A 23,468-nucleotide genomic window follows, 5' to 3' on the forward strand; every position below is an offset into this window, starting at 1 on the left:
ATAAGACAGGGGGCCAACTTCACACAGCCCCCCTTATTTTGAGCTACGAATTTCAAAACGACACCAACATTTTACAAATAATTTGCAAACAATTGCAAAATAAGTACATAATTTTCAAAAAAATTGGTCATGGTGGTGGGGGGGGGCAAACTTCACGCACGTCCTAACCTAACCAGATGGGCGTATGGTATTCAACTATGGGGTGCAGCTAACAAAACGTTGCAAAAACCTTTTACAAACGCTTATACTCTAAGTTTCACCACCATCGCAATCCATTGATTTCCGAACTATCCACCAACGCTGTGTTCTGGTGACCCCAAAAGGCGACTCAAACGTACCCGGTGTCGAGATCTGCTAAATTAAAACGATTATACTTCCCTCCCTTTTCTTTGTATTCAATCTCTTCTCTCTTTACTTACTAAAAATAAACTCTTACCCTTAAGTGCCTCCCATAGGTGGCTTCTTATCTCCTGTCACTCGTGCCATGTTACCTCCATCGCACACGCTTATTGTAAAATATTATTTAATTACACAATATTAATAATATCAGGGGCGTACACAGGGGGGGGGTGTCAGGGAGATATGACACCCCCCTTAAAAATAAGCATCTGTTCAAATTATGAAACAAGGACTAAAAATACTAAAAAAAAAGGTCAATTCGTGCAAATAATTATGATATGACACCCCCTTAAAAAAATCCTGCGTACGCCACTGAATATTATTGTGTTTTAAATAATAAACGTAAAAAAAAAAAGAATTTAGAATAATTGTTATTCATTGTTATTTATTTACATTGATAAACATTATATTTTACATTATTATTGATATACATTATCAAATCGTCAACGTGTTGGTAGAAAACCCCCGAGGTCAGGCCGGGTTTGTCGTCGATGCTGTTGATTGCGGTCGAGGACGCTGAACTGCGGGAGTCAGCGGTACCAGGGTCGCAGGCACTAATCGCTACTCGTTGTTCAGCGGCGGTGGCCGTGTCATCCGCGCCAGTGGTGTCGACGGCGCGGTGGCACTATGTGCTACTCGTTCAACGGCCCATCAGTCATCACGAACGCGGTCATACAACATACATTCCTGTTACCCGTGTCACGATAGTTGGCTTTCAATATTTTTTCACAATGTTTCACAACAGGTGTACAATATTTATCTACACTATTTTATTAACCTACCTACCTGTATTATTATAAATAATTATTATAAATAAATATCAGTTTAAATATGGCCACAACCATTTGGCGTTTTATCCGAAAACGCGGCACGTAAACAATTACTATCATTATTATTGATAATAATAAAATTGGCTCACATATATTTATAATATAATATATATAAATATTTGTTAGAACTCGTTGATCATAATAAATAATATCACAAGTATCACATAATATTATATTTAATACCATTTTCCATTATTAAATATTAATATAAAATTATGATATTATCCAATATTAGGTACGCGTAAAAGTTTTAAGGTTCCACGACAATGTTTTTAAATTTTAATAAAATAATTAATATCGTTATTTAACGTTTAAATTAGTAATTTTAACTTAAAATATCTATAGCAAATAATTGTCATTGTATATTTTTTAGATTTTGCGGTTTCATTGGTTTCAATATACACTATATTATGTATGAGAATGAAGAATATTGTATTAATTTTTCAAAATTTAGATTAAAAAAAACAAAAAGTTTTTTACGAATTTCAGACTATACCTTGTTATTCTGGATTATAAATTAAAGTACTTACTGGGAATTTTTAATTTTGACTTATAGTGTAAACTAGATCCCATTTTCTATCCAAAACCACTCTCAAAGTTGGAAATTGAAGCATTTAACCGACTATTTATCATTATTATACAAACATATAACAACAAAAAACACTACATCATTGTAAAATCAATAATATTTATCACTCCCCTAAGAATTTAAGATAAATTTTTAACATCACAACATACTCATCCTTTTTAAATTATATGAAAAATATAAGTATTTGAATATACCTTATTATGCTCATAAAATAAACTTAAAAATTCCAAATTCAAAGTTTGAATAAGAAATTGATTAAATTATGTATTTTAATGAATAAGACGGGGATGTGCACGTGTTCGTAGAATCACCTTGTATATTATCAATAACGTGGCGTCGACCAGGAACTAGGAAGACTACTCGCAGAATAATATTAAGTCTGTGTCTGTGTCTTGTTATTATTTTTATCGCGTGAATTTACTGTTCATTTTAAAGTTTAAACTTTTGCAAGACCATTATTATTTGAGGAATAATATCGTCGACAGCTGTGGTTCATACACTGTAATTTAATAATGCGGTTGGTGTTGGTGGGAGTAATCTAAAAAAACGTCTGCAGTATAGTTTTATATACTTTACTTGTATTAAAATGTCTGCTGATGCACATATGGGGTAAAAATAAGCGAAAAAAATCGACAAAGTCATGGAATCTATTTATTGATGGCTAAAATACAAAAAAAGTTGCATGTCACTTACAGAACAGCATTTTTAATTTTTTAAATTTATGAAAAAATATTGATCAAATATTTTTATAAGTACCCAAATTGAGTTCAATTTTTATTATTTTGTTTTCTAAAGTTATTTTATTATAAGATATTGTACTACAGATCAATAATAATTTAATAACTTATTTATAATTATATTAATATATATACCTACTACATTAATATATTTGAAATGTTTTTGATATTTTTTTTTTATGTATTTAAAATGAACCAATTGTGATAAGTCAACATTTTTCTTCTTTATAAAATAATCGGCATACATACGACTTAGTTTTGTTGAACTTAAAAACATTAAATTTCGTGTCAACTAAATATTCAATACAGTTTTTTTGGTGTCTGGAAGAGGAAAGCTTAGCTCAATCGCAATTAATATCGCACGATTAAAATACGAACAAATTATAATCACCTTTTTGTAGGAATTTGCACAATAAGTTATAGTAGGTGGTACCTAATTGTAGTAGACTTTATAAGTTTAATAGCTCAGATTACATTTTTCACATATTTTGTAATGATTGAGAAAAATGCTAGTAAGTTAGTCGGGGACTATTATATATCTCTAAATCATTACTTGTTAAATAATTATAAATTGATGATATTACCTCTCTGATTCCTGTGTCAACTTGCTTGTTGCAATCGCAGTTCGTATTCAAGATATAATGTGATGTGATTGATTTATATATTAAAATAATTACACCTTTATTTTTAAATTAACTAATTATATTTAACTTTATTTTATAAAGACATGAATTATATATTAACAAATGTTTTAACAAATTTTAACAATTATTTAATTGTATACACCTTTTGGTTAACGATCTGCGTAGTCTTTTACACTCGTTTATGAATCCTTATACAAAAAGACGGCTACAACACACCACGGGCCTGTCGGCGACTACCAGTCTCCTTATATATCTAATTCTTATACAGATAAGAGTGTGTGCGTGTGTATATGTGCATATGTGTGAGTTTTATCTTATATTTAAAGCTATCAATTATTATAATTATTATACGTATGTTATTATTACAATTATTATATATGTTATTGTATACTATTAAATATTATTTATTATACATTTAACATTTAAGATATATGATGGCTAAGCGCACATCATTACAATTTAATATTAATATTTCTCTCATCCATAGGTGCATCTATATACTTTATAAACATACTGGCCAACTATAGATCAAGACGAAGTACTTACTAAGTACCTACGATAATAGTAAAAATATCATAAAAAAATTAAGAAAAATCAATTCATTTTTAGTAAAACTATATAAATACACGAGATTTATGGACATAGGAAATTTAAAAAAAAAAAACATTTTCAACCATCCAATAGTGTTTGCCTATTGCGATAACTGTTTAAAAGTTATAACTTTGTAACAGTTGTAACACTATGTAAAAATATGGTCCAAATAATTCGCAACATTTTATTCAAATCGAATATTCCCGCCGTCTATATATGGAATACTTTCAACTTCCTATACTAATCATACCCCCATATACTCACAAAAATTACACGAATGACGCTAAAAATAACAAGGCATATTATATAATAAGTATGATTAATGGAACATTTAAAATAAATACATTTTAAGTATAAATTAACAAAATTAGCACTAATAACATTGAAAAAATAGCACTAAAAATCTAAAATGCTTAAAATAAATAATATGCAACATACAATATTTGTACACGTGAAACCCTCGATGCATATATAGAATCAAAATAGTAAATACACACTGCAGTGTAGCTCATTGGGCTATTTTTATCAACCACACCTATTCTAAAGCAACAATTAGCAAACAATAGTGAAATTAAACCCCCTCTAACTGACACCTCTAAATAGCGGACAGTCTGTAAATAGCGAATTTTTATAGGGAACAATAAATTATAAACTTTCTACAAACCGAACCCAGCAGGTCTAAATATCGGACACCATTTCAGCGACCGGGCGAGTGTGGTGTCCGGTATTTAAAGGTTTCATGTATAAAACTAAAACAACTCTCAAAACTACATATCTGACTTAGCATTTTTTATCTATTCACTCAAACCTTGATAGTTTCGGCGCCATGCCGTCACGCCCGTCGCGCGAAATCGTATGTGATGGTTTTATTCACTCGGAGAGTGTCGATCCTTATCGTACTTATTATTATTATTATTATTATACCATGCACGGAACGTGAATCTGATTGGCGGCGGCAGCATCGGTGGCGGATCGATTTGCTGCGGAACGGATGGATTATTCGATATGATATTATGATATATATACAATATATTATAATATGGTGTACTATTGTCTTGTGCGTGCCGTGACGGCGGCGGCGTTCGGGCACCTTATATAGTGTCGAGATGATAATAACAATACTAATAACAATAATAATGCGAATCGGACGGATTTCGCGAGACCGTATCGTATAAAGTGAAATAACCATAATAATATAATATCACCAGGGGCGGACTGTGCAACGGAGATAATAATCGCTCCTGCAGTGTGTGCGGCAGCGGCGGTCGGCCGGACACACGTCGTCGTAATACGCGTGTAATAATCATAAATTCGAAATAATAATAATAATAATAATGGTAAGCGGCAATAATGACTGCGGATGTGGCTGCGCGAGTCGTAACATAACACAATAATATGTACCTGTATAATATACAGTCGGCGTTATATCATTAGACGGTATATGTAGGTATATAAAATACGCCGTGTGGCGCGATTTTCCCGACGAAACGTTCTCTCCTCCGATCACCCGCCCAGGACCAGACACAATGGAACAATGCAACGCGATCCTACGGAATGATTACATATTATAATACGCGTGCACACGAATTTTTCCGATGAAAATCCGTTAGTTTCCGATTCGTTTTTTCGATTTCCGTCGAGGCGGCGACGTACCTACCTGTGGGGGTAGGTATATGTATACACATATTATTATTGTTATTAACCGCATCACCGCCGCGTAAACGCTCTCCACAATGGAAACACGCCGGCCTGACAGAAATCAAAATTCCGTGATGCGAGGATAACGTCGGACTGTAGGAGGTTATATTTCGGTATACTGTAATCATAATGTTTCGTCGTTGGCGATATATTGTACGTTGTACGTATATTACGCACATAATATATATATATATTATACAACGATAATATTATATGAATTATCCTTAGTCCGCGGCTGTTGCGTCGACCGTGTGGTTACCCCGTTATACCTATTATACGTCGTGTAAATGGTAGGATATTAAAAAAAAATGGGTACTATTCGATAGCAGTGTATCGCACTGCAACACGCGTGTGTGCTAAACACATAAATTATACAGGATGATCCGCCAAGCATAGGATTTTTACCCTACGCATTTTCCTTATGATAAATTCAAGACCTATCATACTTAGAGATCTTATTTCAAAAAGAAATATCATGAAATTTATAGAGTATCCTGTAGCGATATACAAATTTTTATTTTCCAAACAAGAATTAAGTATTATTATTTTTTTTATTGTAGGTATAGTTCCTAATTTTATTGAAAACGTTAAAATAGATAAACCGTAAAACAATTTTCCTTATAGTACCTATTATAGCTCCATTATATATAGTCCTAGTGACCTATTCTAATTAATGTGACAGCGAAAAAGGATGGTTCTTGTTTGAAATCATAAAGCTTGAACCACTACTCCAGAATACTTCTTATAAATGGTATAAAAGGCCTATGTGAGTATTTGAAAATATGGTTTTTAAGTAGGTATATAATTAATATTAATGTCAACAATCATAATTTGAATAAATGCATTATTAAAGAATAATAAGGGTTGGTGAGTATGACCGGCGAATCACCCTTTAAATATGTCTACAAATGTATAGTAATTACCTATATATATCGAATAATGTAAAATGCGTGTATACGTGTTATTAAACCGAACCACGCGAATAGACTTTCCACCGCTGTGCCCCTTTCAGTCAGCCTCGCGCACAATATACATAGTTGGTCATCTTAGTTCGGCGAAATATTGATAAAGTATATTCATGTACGCAATATGCGCGCAAAACAATGGAAAACGTGATCGAAATACTATATTATTATTACATCCGTATTCGCCGACAGCGCGGCGGCCATTGCGATTTGACCGATTTATATAATTTGTTGCAGTCATCGACATTCACCGTCGTCGTGCGGATATAATATTATATACGTTATAATAATATAGGATATATACCTATATAAAGGTGTACCTATATACGCGTTCCAACGCCACAGTCTGCGCCGCCCACCGATTGTAGCCACCCACCACTTGAGTGATATTATATTATACCTATTTTTTTTTTTAACAATCCAAGTCGACCGATATCAGATATTTACGACTAATATATAAAACCATATGCCGATATTTGGAAAATCAGCGTTTTATAAAGCAAAACGGTGCTAGAGTATATAATATAGATAATATTTATGAGCACTTCCATAGCAGCCAGTATGTATAATTAAACAGTAAAATGTTTCGTTTTTTCTTTGGCGGTAATTTTTAATAGAAAATCGAATCTAGTTGTATGGTAAAGATTGAGAAAACAAAATTAATGATTTTCTGGCACTTTTCTCAATAATCAGTAAAAACAAAATATAACAATATAATATATACTATACATAAACTAGTTTTTGACAAGATATTTTGCTTTATTTTGTTTTAATTCAAAAACTATAAAAAATCGTAGAAACATGACATTTTCATCAATTGCTTATACTATATTATCATTTTATACACGTATAATATATTTAATAATTTTTTAATTTTTTTGAACTATTTATATAAAATTTAAAATAATTTTTTTTTTTTTTAATCCCAACGAACTACTTATGGTTATGAACAATATTTTATTAAAATTTCAAACCTTTTATAGGTATGAATATTAAAAATGGGTACTTGTCGGTTATCGCGACTACCTAGCGAGACAAACTGAATGGTGGTTATTATTAGCATTGGTGATATACATAGGACTGTTATAAAATTATAAAATTATATTAAATAGTTATATAAAAATAATTACAATTAATTTAAAAATATAAAATATAATATACTAGGTAGGTAGATTGATAACGGTTTAAAAGAAAAACGCGACTACCGTAAAAATGTTATAAAGTTATAACTACATAAATTAATTTGCTTAGTATATTTTAACTAATATAGTTAAATCAAAAATGCTTTTCCAGTTTTTTTAATTTTTGTAGACTCTAGTTCTTATACCTTTTATTTTGAGAGTTCCTACAGGATATTATACAAGATTTTAAATTAAAAAAAGTTACACAGTTAAGTTGTCTACTAGTTACCTACTTTATTAAATATCTATGTATTGTGTTTACTGTTCGATGTTTATATATTATTAAAATAAATAATAATAATTTAATAATAATAACAACAACAACAATAATAATAATAATAATAATAATTAATAATATATATTCCGCGAAGAGATAATAATATTGTCGTGTCATACATCATACACACACATATATTATTATATTTAAGTGTATATAATATCTTCTTTATTGTATATAAATATCACGCCGTCGTATGTCTCGGAAGACGCTATATACAGTAGTAAACCAGTACATATATAATATGTGTGTGTATAATCCCGGATGCTGCGGAGACGCGGGACCATGTACGCGCAAGGGTAATAAAAAGCTATGTCGGCTTTAGAATATAATATTATATTATATCGACGGCGATCGAGGACGACAAATTCTGAAGAACCCTTTGGCGGTGTGGTATAATGGAAATCGTCGTGTGCACACAAATACATACATTCACACGGTTTCTGGTATACAGCCGGTCGACACGACCGCGAAAGAGTGTCTGCCAGCGAACTCGCCCGCCTGTTTTATCTAAATACCCTATATATGCATCAGCGGACGCGTCGTATAGAGATAACGGCTGTATATTGCCGCGTGGATGCTGCGCCGCTCCGCCGTCCGTACCAAACGGTTATGTTTCTCGACACATCAGCGTGGAGCGTATAACTTTTATCTTCGTCTGTTTTTCTCTCCTCCTCTGTCTTCCACTCTCTCTCTCTCTCTCACACACACACACACTCACACTCACTTACTCCTTATTCTCTACCCCGTACCCCCTGTTCACACCCCTCAACCACGGCGTACACTCGATCCAATGGCGTTCGCGAAACGCATTGCCGCCGATCTCCTTCGGCCGCTGCGGTGTCCTGCATATTGCCCGACTGGGAGCAATAACCCTATTCGTTTTTACGAGTCTCTCGTCCTACATCAGCTCTTCGGGTCCTTTCAGTATCGTCTTATCGTAATCTCCCGTCTCCCCGTCCCTCCAGCACTCCAGACACGTCTCTCGCAAGTGGCCCGCCCGCGTGATCCCTTCGTCGGGGTTGTTTCACTGCATATCACGTCGTCTTCTCTCTCTCCATACTTATATATTATGTATATATATACGTGTGTAGTGCATAATGTATATAATATACACCAACGATAATATTATTATTATTATTATTATATATACGCCATTGCGACAGATATTATGCTGTTACATATATAATATTATAATATGTAGTCCATATACCCCGTACTACAATATAAGTATATTATATATGTATACATAAATTTGCCATTTAAAAAAAGTAAAACATTCTCAGACAACGATGGTGGTGAAAACACCATGTATCATAATACATTTTATTGTACATATTGTGTACCTAAGTATTTTTAAGATTTTTTTAAATTTAGCAAACCGAAAATGCAATGGATATTATTTTTGATTAATAACTCCTAATTCCTACGATATATAATGTGTTACTGTTTCAAATATCGACAATTAATCGATTAAAATTTATATTATATATATCATTTATTATTGTTAATTTGTAACAATAATTAAGTTTTTAAATTTCGGTCAACATATTTACTTACACTGTAAGTATACTATATTTTTATATTTAATTTCTCTAATTAAATTTTCAATTAATGATTGATAAGAAGGTAGAAAAATACCCATCATGAACCTATCTACTAATTTTTGTTTTTTATTACATAAAATTAACGATTAAGTTACTTTTCTCGTTCAAAAGCAAAGTACCTAATTTAATTACAATTTTATTAGAGTAACGAATAAATTAGTAATTACTCAACTTTAGTACTATATGTATAAAAGTAATAAGTACAAGTAAAACACACAACTGTAATATTGCAGTATACACCTGTTTAAATTGTTCATTGTATAATTATCTAGTATGATAGTTTGAACCGATCATTTTTATTCGACTAAAATTACAATACATTACTAAAAACTTTTCCAAGTACATAGTTTTTCAGTAAACCGTAGGTCATGTTGCGTTATTGCTTTTACATTACATCCCCAAATTCCAAATAGGTACTTATATTAACCAAATCTAACTTAACCTTACTATAGAGTAGGTTTATAATGTTTCTATACAAAACTCTTTTCTGCAGAACGTACCCACGATTTATATTCTAAAGATTAAAAACGGCATCTCAAATATACCGCAAAGAGCCATTTATTATTTACCGAAGTCATGAATCGAACGTAATTTAGGTACCTACTTTTTAATTATATTATCCGATAATAATAAAATATATTAATTTGTATTCTATATTGATTTCAGGAACGATATATATATATATAACAACTTTCATCTAAAGAGGCGTATCTACTGTAGCAGGTGTACAGGTATACATGCTAGCTATTATTGTGTGTTGGCTATTGTACGTAAAACATGTTATTATTTATTGTATTGTAGTACAATATACTAATATATTGACATAAATATTAATGTATTCGACATGTATATAATACAAACTATATATTTTTGATATTTTATAATATTAAGAATTAATATTGGCTACAAAAAACTGTATAGATAATAAAGAATCCTGAATCACATCACACTTTTAGATACATACTTTCCGGAAGAATGAGTAGGTATATATCTGTAGTATATAGAAGCTTTTTTCCAAAAAACGTTCTGGTAATGAGATAAACAGGCACCTATTATTTGTAAGACAAAAAAATACCTATACTTTTGAACTACGGCACTTATAAAGGTTTACAGAAGCCAGTAAGAGGTATATGTCTGTAGCATATCCAATATGGATATCCATTCTTTAATATCTAAACGAAAAGTGTTAGAAAACATCTAGCTAGCTTATTATAGTTTAAATTTTTATTTTAGTTTTATTACTTTAAGGATTAAACACATATACGTAAAAAGTAAAAAGTTATATTACTAACTGAGTAACAATAGTACGTGTTACTTTTTTTTATAAAGTAAATTCTTATTTAAAGAGTTAAGCTTTTTGTAACCTGCGATATTAATATAATATTATGTTGTTGCTAATTCAATTGAACATGTAACTTTTATAAATTAAAAATAATGACTTTTCAACTTAAAATTACATTAACTTAGCTTTTTATATTAATTTATTAACTTATTGAGTTATGTATGACAGTTAATATGACAAACAATTGTGCTTATAAGAATATTTTCAAATATCACTTTGCAAACAAAACTTAAGAAAAAAAAAATGTAATCAATAATTAAATGTATTTGAATATAAGAGGAATAACGTACATAGTTAAAATAAAAGAATAATGTACCTCAGTACCTAAATGTTAAAAATGCATACAAGCGTACATACATTTAGAAAAAAAATGCTCTCATAAAAATTTTCAATTTTCAACTCATTATTATGTAAAATATATTTAAACTTGCTATAAATTGAAAAATTATATAAAACATTTAACGAGAATAACATCTAAACTTTACTGATGTAGCACATATAAATACTTATATATAGGTACTCGTATATTACAAATATTATGAATATGTCATAAATAATGTAAAATAATAAGTGAATCGGCAGATTTGACGTGTAGCCGTATATTTTTACGTACAGCCACATATTTTGTTGGATGTAGTTGCAGAATTTGCTGACAATATGATTGGTTTTTTTATTATTATTATGTTTTGACTTATGAAGGTTAAACGTTTACTTTTGCGTGCGGCAATATTTTTTTTTAATGAATTTCGCAAAATCGTGTAGCTAGTTAACAAAGATCTGCGGACCAAGTATAACAAAATATAAAATGTGTACGAAATGCGTATACATTCTAATACATATATGCGTATACATATCTATAATATTATAGAGTATAGGTAATCATGATGGCGATCGTGATCAAGTTGCTAGCCCTATAATAATGTTTTAATATACATACAATAATATTTATATAATAGCCACTATGAAAGCATTATTGCTGAATAATAATACTCAAGTGAAATTACAATAGTATTATATTGTATTATATATTAGTATGCACGTTTACTTGGAAATGCATTTGAAATAAACATTATGAATTAAGATAATAATATAACTATGCAGATTCTTAGAATGGTTCTCGAACAACTTTTTCGGGATGCAAATAATATTGTGCGTGTGCAGTGATGTGTTTCGTAATAAAACATACAGTACCAAATTCAAAAAAGAAAACGAATTCATACAAAAATACAGTAGATAGGTAGGCATGTATTTTAAATAAACATTATTATGTATAGATATATTCGTATATAAACGTAGTAGCAAGCTGCATTAGCATGTCCGTGAATAATATTATTATGCATCCTGAACAAATCACTTATAACACGTTTTTTATGTTAAAACAATTTTTTTCTGCTGAAAACCAACAACTATATTATGTTATATTAAATGTTCTTAGCCTATAATTTATCTGTTAAAATAAAATTAAAACTTACAATTATAAATACGTTTTAAGGAATTTAAAAATCGACAACATAATAATTTATAAAATAACATCTGAATTATTATAAACTATTTTTCGATATTTAAGTAGACGATGCACAAAGTTATCTGATTATGCAAAAGGAAAATTATATTTTTTTATAACAATATACATTTTAACCTTTTGTATTTTTGTAACAATCTTCAGTTATCTCATGCAATGTGAAATGTGATGCATTATGAAATGTATAATAAATAATAATAGGTAAAATCCCGTGTGTATTATTGCAGTCTTAGTATACGTTTTTTTAGCTAACCTAACTTAAATATATATATTTTGAAATATTGTGGGTAAAAATAATGTATGTTTTAGTGGTTTATATACGCATGGACTGTAATATACTAAAGCAAGGGTTGGCGTAGTAAGACCATGAAGAGAAAAAAACTGGACATTCAAAAATATTATTCTTTCATGCTTTGTTACACATAGAAATTTGTTTTTTAACTCTTCTGTTTTTAGTATAAAAATAATTTGTATAGATATTTATATTTTTTTCTTTATTTTCAGTTATTGTACAAACTTGAAAATAAAGTGAACGCTCGGCATGTAATTTATGATTAATTTTTTTTTAGATTATCAACCCCATTCTACGGGGGGGCCTAGAAACTAACTGCTGACAACTGGATTATAGAGTTGGTATATCGAGGAATAGTAATAATTATAAAATTCATATTTAATTCGAATGAAATAACAAATCAAATAATGATAATATCACATAATATTATATTATATCAAATATATAAAATTTATCAACAAAAAGCCTACACATATTGCACTTCATATAGACTATAGAGTAATTTTAACTTATTAATTATTGCCAAACACATATTCACAGACTAGCTGCCTATCTTTTGATGTCACAAGGATATAAAATTCGTAATACTATATTAAACCTTAAAGGTGTAAATCATGCATATTATGCAGTGCCACACATTATGTGATTCAAGAGTATAGGAGCTGCGAATTTTGAATTTTTTGGTAGATGGTTACCCCTAATTCCAAAATACCTATATTATCAAAAATGTACTACGTATAAAAATAAATTATAGAATGATATTATTATGGCTATTAATCAATACTTATTTTTGAAAGCGATTTGATGGATGGGTGGTCGTGGTATATTTTTCATTCAATAATAGTAATCCCTTTTTATATTTGAGTGTGCGCCACTGAATATAATATGTGAATCTAAGGTATATTATTATTATCGACAACCTTTGAACTAAGCAAATTGATTTGATAGTAGATATAGATAAATACATTTGTATAATATATATATATATATATTCGATAAATAATTGTATTTATCAAATTAACGCATTTATCGTGTACTTACATACAATTTACTAAATGCCAATATAGGTAAATAAATCAAAGATGCGCGTCATAACAAAATTACTTGCACTTAGTGTTTTCGTGTTGCATCTTTATTTTCAGGTTCAACACAAGTGTCAACAATTTAACATAAAATAAACTATTTTAATTTGGTTTTTTTTTTGCATACTGTATAGATATGGTATTATGTTGTATAATATATGCATCGACTTTAATTAAATCTAGCACGGTTCCATTAACAGATATAGAAGAACCATAATAACATTGTTTTGTGGAATTTCGATGTACACGATTGAACGCGTTTTTTAAACTATAAAACTACATATACACGTGTACAATATATTTATAATATATATATGTACCGATGATCGTATACCTATACTTTAATATAACTGCAGTAGTGCAGTATAGTGTGATGGAAGACATGCCGCAGTACAGCGTTCTTCATTAAATCCATTATATTATAGATTGTCCAGACCAACTACAAAGTAAAAAACGCCGATTTGACCGATAACTCCGATCCGAGCGGTTTCGTGTCGCGCTGATGATATATTATAATTTATGGTGTTATAATATAGGCGGTTTAAACGGCGGATGGGAGGGGACGAGGATAGGGTGGGCGCAACAATTTAAAGAAATTCTAATCTGCCGCGCATTGATGGATTTTCGTTGGCGCCCGAAGCACGTTTTATTATATATACATATATAAAATTATTATCATCGACATTACCACACCAGCACTATATTATACATATATAATATTTGTACATATTACGTATATTATATTGTACGCGGCGTATTATATTATTATGTTAAATGATAATTTACGGCGCGCTCGAAGATGTTCAAGTGAATAATAAAAGCGGAACATAATATATTATATATATACAAGATATTATAATATAGATGAGCGTCGAGTAGACTATATCTGTTTTGTTTATAAAAACGACGATACATTATTTTTCTATTATTATTTATAGCGCGGCCGACACGTTAAACTTACTATACGCATCCACAGCCACCGCAATAATAATAAAAATAATAATAATATTAATAGTATTAGTATTAGTAGTAGTAGTAGTAGTAGTAGTAGTAGTAATAGTGGTAGTAGAAATAATAACACTATAGCCGCCGCCGCACACGTGTGCACTGCGTTAATTTACATGTCATCCATAACTTAACGCCAAGCCTGCTCAGTCTCCGGCGGTAGCGCGTTCGAGTGTTTTCATCAATTAGTATGTGAACCCCGCGGAATCCTACATGCTGCTGCTGCTACAACCGTGTGCCGTCACAGAGTCCTAATGGTTCTGACGGCTGTTTAATATTGTTGTCGTGTCCGTGATCTATACATTTAATGTATGATAAAGCTCACGCCACTATAGTCTCGCGTAATCGCGTGAGACCTGTGATGGCGTGGACATAATTTTTTAATGGCTCGAGAAGGATTCCAAAGATAGTAAAAAAAAAACATAGACACTATTATGTCCTTTTGACGTAAAAATTTCCCAGAACCTCAGGTATGACAACGCCAAAGTTGTTCAGAAGAAGGAGGCGCCAACGGGACCATTTGTCATCCCCAATACAGTCTTGATGTTTCTAATATTTTAGTGGATTTGACTATGTTTTTAAATATGTATATTAATTATTAGGGTGCGGTTGAATCTAATAAATCGTGAACATAATATGTTTAATTTACTATAAAATCTATGTTTTGATACATATAAAATTCAAAATATCAAGCAATGATTTAAAATAGTTAGTAGCATCAAGGATGAAGGATCCCTTATGAAGAAAATAAATTGCAATCTTTATATTTATGTATCTAAACTAAATTAATAATAAAATAATTTATTAAAAAGAAATATAAACAAGTTCATATAAGTACGTATAAATAAAAAATAATGAAATAAAATAAAAACTTATAAAACAATTAATTACAATATGTATGTAATAAATGTGGTTAATAACAAAATACTTCCATATCCGTTGTAGCAGTTGTAAAAACTGAACCTTTTTTATCATTCTAATAGTTCCACCTATTATTTACGAGTACATTATAGAATTTTAAAATTTAGGAGACTCGTTACTTCGGAAGCTTACCAATAATTGCGCTTAAAAAAACCATATAATATAGGTACAATTTTTGCTCAAAATGTGTAAGGTTAGGTTATATTTTAAGCTATTTATAGAAATTTGACATATTATGTTCAAATTTAGTCCAAATAACATATTTAATCGATAAATAATAATGTAATTAATTGTGATAATTCAGTATCATTATTTGTGTGGACTTAACAATTTTGTAATGTATATTTTTCGTTCAGAATCGTTTTTCATATATATATATATATATATATTATACATACATAATATTATACATGCATGATGCATATTGCAGATATATCAATATATCATTTTATTCAAATTTAACCTGTTCATTGTTATGATCCACTCAACGTCACTTATTTCCACTTTTTTCTACTGTTTTTCTAGATTATATAGTATTGTGAACTTTAAACTTATTATTCCAAAAGTACTAATTAATTCTCTAATGTTGATAATTACGAAACACCAATGTCAAATTTAAAAATTTAAACAATTTTAACTGCTCCTAAGTCCTAAGGCGATGACAGACACAAAACAAAGTACAACACAAAGCATTATCGCTCAAAATTAAAAAATTAATTTATCAAGAGGCCTGTGCGTAACCTGTTTTTATGCTCAAAAGCTTACCTTACAGAAAAAAACTCTTATACCTCATAAAGCGATTCGATTTCGATAATATATACCTATTATATCTAATATGTATATAAATATTAGCTAAAAACTTCTTACAAGGAGGGCATCATTAAACTTTGATTATTAAAATTCAATTTCTAAATTCAATATTCAACTGCAGGGCTGTGGCCAGTAATTCTAAAGTCGATTTACTAAAACGCTTTTAAAACATCGCCCTTAGGACTATCACTGCAGTCTACTATTTTTAAAGAAACAACGCAAATTACCGTGAATCGTGATATGTTGCTGGCAATGCTGTCTACAATAGCAGGCGAAATCTAAAGGTTTACTAACAAATATAAGACGTCAGTGGCGCCGAACTAAAATTTAATAGTAGGCACAACAACATATTTGGGATGCCCACCCAAACTTATAAAAATAAACAGATGGGCGATCCCCCACACCACACTTTGATCATCTAAGTTCTTAAGTTTAATAATGATAAATTATAAAATTACAAGATGGTTAAAATGTAAAAAATTGCTTTTAGCCTAGTTTTAAAATTATTTTGTAGGCACGCACAATAATCATTTTAATTATAAAAAAGATAAAATTTAGTATTATACATTGATTATTATTGTTATATATACAATTGGAATTTATTATTACTCAACAAAATAATATAATTAAATATAAAAATAAAAACCACCAATGTGTACATACGAATACTTACATTTTTTATTTTAGTGTTGATAAAAATTCGGAGGGTTGGTCAAAAACCTTTATAATTTAATTTTAAATCTTACATACATTTTAGTCGTGAAACCATGTTTTTTTTTTAAATAAGCATTTCAAGTTCAAATTATTTTAACCAAAGTCTTCAAAATCACGAAAATGTATATGTCATTTTGTAGTTTAAAAATGCTGAATTTTATTGTTAACTCATGAAAATTGAAAACGAATGCTATAATATAGAACTACCTATATGTTAATATTTGTTTAACTTATAAGAAAGAGTAAGTCCTTGTTTAAAGCAGAGGTTAAATTCTTAGAAAACAAATTACCGAAAAAAAACATTAAGTGAAACAAACATTATTATAATATGTTCATGCCAATAAAATATATCAATGAATTATATTAAATATATTATTTTTATAAAAAAAATTGTATGATTTAATGATTTCCGGTTCAGCCACCGTTCATAAAATTAGTTTAAACTTATTTATTGTTTTCGATATAATTACTTTAAACAGAGATAAACACAACACTGGCTTGAAACATTGTGTTGACAATTAATAATCTAATTCCCTGTACATTATATTGTAAATACGTTATTTAAAATACTCACGTTCTCGTAGCAGTTAGCATGTACCTAGATACCATAATAAACTTAATAAATTAAATTATTTATTGCGATTGAGAAAATACGTGTGCGATAATTCATTTGCTCTTAGCTGCCATTTGCAGACTGTATACCGGCGACGCATACAGTTGAAAATCGGTATTTCTGTGATCTATGTAATATGCCGTTCTCTCAGAAAAACAATCTGACCAAATATCAGCGGACGCGTACGGATGAAAAATCGCACCGATGTGACGTGTGTGATAAGGCGTTCTCTCAGAAAAACAATCTGACCATACACCGGCGGACACACACTGGTGAAAAACCGTATCCGTGCGACGTGTGTGATAAGGCGTTCTCTCGAAAAAGCGATCTGACCATACACCGGCGGACACACACTGGTGAAAAACCGTACCCGTGCGACGTGTGTGTTATGGCGTTCTCTCGAAAAACCCATCTTACCAGACACCAGCGGACGCATACGGGTGAAAAACCCTACACATGCGACGCTTGTAATAAGGCGTTCTCTGAAAAATACAATCTCACTAGACACCAGCGGACGCATACGGGTGAAAAACCGTACACGTGCGACGCTTGTAATAAGGCGTTCTCTCAAAAAAGCCATCTGACCAAACACCGGCGGACACACACTGGTAAAAAACCGTACCCGTGCGACGTGTGTGTTATGGCGTTCTCTCGAAAAACCCATCTTACCAGACACCAGCGGACGCATACGGGTGAAAAACCGTACACGTGCGACGCTTGTAATAAGGCGTTCTCTCAAAAAAGCCATCTGACCAAACACCAGCGGACGCATACGGGCAAAAAGCCGTACCGGTGCAACAATGTGATGTCAGTGTCGAGTCATTCGCACTCGTTGTGACAGTCTGACGAGTCACGATAAACGGACGAACCAGAAGTCGATGCACTCCGTGGACATGTCAGTAAATTGCACAACGCTGTCTGCTAGTCATATGTTTAACAAAAATGCTCATACCATTGCACTCGTATTCATTTTTTTGTGTGCATCCAAAATAAATAGTTATATGTTTATTAACGTTTGTATGTCCTTTATGCATTCCTAAACAGCTTGTCCGATTTCGATGAAATTTGACACAGAGATAGATTAGAAAGTAGGATAGAAAATAGAAAAGTTTAGGACCCCCCCCCCAGGAGGTGCTCAAACGGGGATTTTGAGATGATTGATTATAGAAGAAATAATCAGTTTTTGAAAAGTAGTCTGAGTTGTACTTATAGCTGCTAATTATTTTATATTATTAATATAAAAATAGCTACTAGGGTGGCTGAATTACACTTACTGTAATGAGTTAAATCCAAAAAGAGTTCCAAGATTACGAGTACGGAATAAAACGATATTCATTTTTATTTATATAGATTTTATTTTCACTCTCTGGCGTTTCTAAAATAATAATTTATCATATGAATAATTATGAGAAATAACAGTGGTATAAATGTTAAATATTTTTAAAATGTAGCAAATAATAAGCTAATTAAATTGCAGTTAGTACCTAACAATTTAATATTTGTTGCAATTAAAAAAAAAAAAAAAATTTATGACAATTTTACACCACTGTATTAGATGATAGATATCTAAATTAAACAATTTTTAATTTAAATTTAAAATTAGACAAACGGAGTAGTGGACATTTTGCGAGGTAACCCCGTACAACTCCACTCCACGCATCACAACTTTAAATACGTATATCTCATAAACTACTTGCCCTAAATTCGATTTTTATATATATCAAAATACTCAGAAAATTATTCTGCTTTAAAATATGAAATTAAAACTCTATGTTGTCATTCAAAAAAGTAAAAACTTAAAAAAATATAAGGATAAAAAACATTTAAAAATATAATTTTTTAATAAAAACGTTGTTTTTTTAACAACTTGAAACTACGTAAAAAATGTTTTCAAAAACATAAATACTTTTTGAAATACTAAGTGTACAATGATAAAAGAATCACCTTTTATAGTATATTAATTCAAAAATGCATTAGTAGATACATCAATACATTCATTGCATAGCCAGTCTAAAACTAATAACAAAAATGACTTCAAAATTACCAATGATTTCAAAATTACCTAATAGAAAAAGTTTTTTCAACAACTGTAATCAAATAAGTTTTAAAAGTATCTGTCTCTGCCACTTCTGCAATTAAAAAATATAATAATAACAAAATAATAAGTCATTAAGCATAGGTAGGGACTAGGTTAGGTTAACTAGGTACTCAAGTAGTAAGAATATTAAAATGAATAAACAATACGGGACCGGATGGCACTTTATTTATTTATAATATATGGTTTATCAGTCTAGGGATCGGATTTATATGTACAAAAATCCTCAAAATATGCTTCTAAAAATTCTGTAACATGTTATAAAATATGTATTTATTTTTAAATATGTACTTAAATATGCACTTAAAATGTTGTTTAAAATTATATAAAAATATGTTAAATGTATTAATAATATGTAAATTTATTATGTAAAATTATGTAAAAATATTTTTTAATTAATACGGTATTAAAAAAAGTATAAAAAAGCTTTTAAAGTATTTTGTCGTCTTCGTCGCCATTTAACATTCTGTATCTTCAATCTATAAAGTATTCGCTCATATTAATTAAAACTGAAAACAAAAATTGAATTCATATATTTTTACATTATTACATTGGATGATCAGAAGTCTTAATGTGTTCAAACGTATATTATGTGGCTGTGAACGTGAAAATACGACACGAAAAACAAATATTATATGTGTTATAAATAGGGTTCTAAAATTGAAATATTTCAAGATTGAAAATTTCACTCTTTTTGAAATATTTCAAAATATTTTTTTCTTTTTTTAAATGTATTCGGTTATAGTTGATTAGAAATAATATATTGGTTAAATACAGTAAATATTGATAGTAAATATGCAAAAATATGCACTATACATTTTTGATATTTACCACTTGTATTATTAATTGGGTCCTTATTGCCTATTGGTTATTATTATTATTTATTATACATATTTTTTTTAATTCACACAATAAACGAACTTTTGAAAATTTTCACTTGCAAGTTGACGTGATTATAAACTTTAAGATAAAATAATTGATATTTTATTTTTCATTGCAATGAAATATTTCATCAAAAATTTTGTGAAATATTTCAGGAAAACAAATTTCATGAAATTTTAAAACCCTAGAACTAATAATATGCACTATAAAACTACAAATATGCATTCATATGCATTTATTTTAATAGGTAAAAACGTTAAAAAATACAAAATATGCAAAATAAAATTATTGTTATTATAATAAGAATGATCTAAATCGGGGACAATGTTCATCAGATTTCAAAAAGCTTATCCCAATACATTATGCATTTTTATATAATTCCGGTCACTATATTATCACTTTTCAACGTTACAAATACTATTACCTTAATTTATACTTTATTATTTACTTAATTTATAATTTGGAGTAGTACAACTATTTGGCTTAATATAATTTATATTATATTATTATATTTCGTGTCTATTCAAATCATTTTTCATTCTTATATCCATCCCTATAGTTGAATGCCATTTATATTATACACAATCCTTATTATAACTTATTTATTCAATTACAACATATGCACTGTAATATTTTATAAAAAAAAATGTAAAAAAATAGTTCAATATAAAGCCGATCGCTATTTTGCTGTTCTTTTGAAAATAATATAATAATACATAATTAGAAAATATTTGATTTCAAATAAGACAAAAATAATAATAACATCTATTCGTCGAATCAAAATAATAATAATAACATTAACCATGATTACACGTTTGGTATATTTGTTACCATTCTGACCGCAATAATATTGTTTAGAGAATTTTTTTAATTTTTTTGTTAATTCATAATTTGTTCCTTTCTCTCTGTCCACATATACGTGACTTTCAAACTATATACTATACTTACTATTAATACATATATTATTCAAAAGTCAGTCACGATTTTGTAACGGGAAACCGTGTTGAAGACTAATTTACTTTAGAGGTATTGTTGCAAATAATAATATTATTGAGTAACAATAAAAAATATTTACGCATAGAGTGTAGTGGCGTATCTGCTTCTTTACAATAATTTTTAAGCTACACAACAGTGAACAAACACGTAACTTTTTTAATCCAATATAATATAACATCTGGTTAATCCGACCATAAAAAAATCAAGGGTTGGATTTAATATTGTTAAGGCAAATTCCATTTTTTATTTTTTAAGTTTTAATAGTTAGTTATTCTTATAATTTATTGGGTTTGTAAATATTATTTTTCGAGTATTATTGCATACTGTAAGTTCGGACGGTTAAATTAATAATGTGATAAACATGAACATACGTAATACTTACAGGATTTTCGAAGTGTCCTTTTTTCCACCACGAAGTTGATACCTAAAACCTTAAAAAGTAAGCCATAGGTAATTAAAAGCTCAACTTAATTAACTCTATAAAATATTACTGTTTTTATTTTATATATTTGTATCATGTTGCTGAATATATTATTTATATATATATATATATATATATACGTGATACGACATTGTACGTTTGCATTAATGTTGTTTTCTATATTCATTATAATATAGGTATAGGTACACATTAGTTCCAACAAAAAAAATGTAATTGAAACGACAGTATAATATATTTTTTTTATATGATTTATGTTAAATAATTATTGAACGCATATCAATTAATTTTTTGTAACTATACGCAGATTATCAAGAAGACAGTAGCATCGTACGTCTCAAATAATTCCAATATTGCACCACCATTTATCGGAAGTATGACACACAATGCACAAACTGACTGCAAGAAGATAATCCGGAAGTTATTGCTTTTTTCGTCCTGGTGAGGGACCTGAACGGTCAGTGATATATTTCGCTCTGTGTTCATAATAATTATAGCTATAAACGACATGGTGTAAAATTGAATTTTTCCAAAATGTTTGCCCAGGGGAAAGGTGTAATCCCCACAGCACTTGAGTCTTGAGATACACAGCACACGGACGAAAATAATATCGATAACATATCGTACACCGACGAGCCGAATACGTACGATTATGTCATGCAATATATATAACTAACCTAACCTAACCTGCGTATATAGTATAGCGGCTAGCGCGTGCCTGCAGTTTGATCGTTTACTGTGACCAATCTAAAAAGTGTGTAGAATATGTATACTTCGCAATCGATGGCGTCGTGTAACATAATATAATAATAGCCTTATTCGTCAAACGGACGAGGCGTTACCGTGTCGTATCATTGTAACGTCACATCACTCACATCAAACGTTATCAGGTGACGTACCTCTATTATATATAATTTACGCGTTATAATGGGTTTACCTCGTCCATATGACCATAATATACCCTTACACAATACTGTCGTTATAATATGATATCGTTATGTTATGTTATTTGTGTAAAAAATATGGGCGTATATGAAATATCGGAATGTCGGATGTAAACCGATGACGACGACGACGACTATGACGACTATGACGACGCGCCGCGGGAATATCACAACTGCAGCGGTCCCGTGTCGCTTCTCCGGGGGTCTTTCGTAAATGTGGTAACCTGTCAAAATATAAACCGCGGTAATTCGTAATCGTATTTAATAATAATATAATAGGTCGTCCGTCACAC

General features: G+C 29.9%; 1 protein-coding gene across 1 annotated transcript; it reads left to right on the top strand.

The window, feature by feature from the left end:
- The first annotated feature begins 17,955 nt into the window (after positions 1 to 17,955).
- LOC132925239 (zinc finger protein 271-like) lies at positions 17,956 to 18,657 on the top strand. Its single transcript, XM_060989649.1, has one exon. The coding sequence runs from the start codon at positions 17,956 to 17,958 to the stop codon at positions 18,655 to 18,657; it is 702 nt and encodes a 233-aa protein (XP_060845632.1).
- Positions 18,658 to 23,468: the final 4,811 nt, after the last annotated feature.

Source organism: Rhopalosiphum padi, chromosome 3 (assembly GCF_020882245.1).
Source record: "Rhopalosiphum padi isolate XX-2018 chromosome 3, ASM2088224v1, whole genome shotgun sequence".
Taxonomy (NCBI): Eukaryota; Metazoa; Arthropoda; class Insecta; order Hemiptera; family Aphididae; genus Rhopalosiphum; species Rhopalosiphum padi.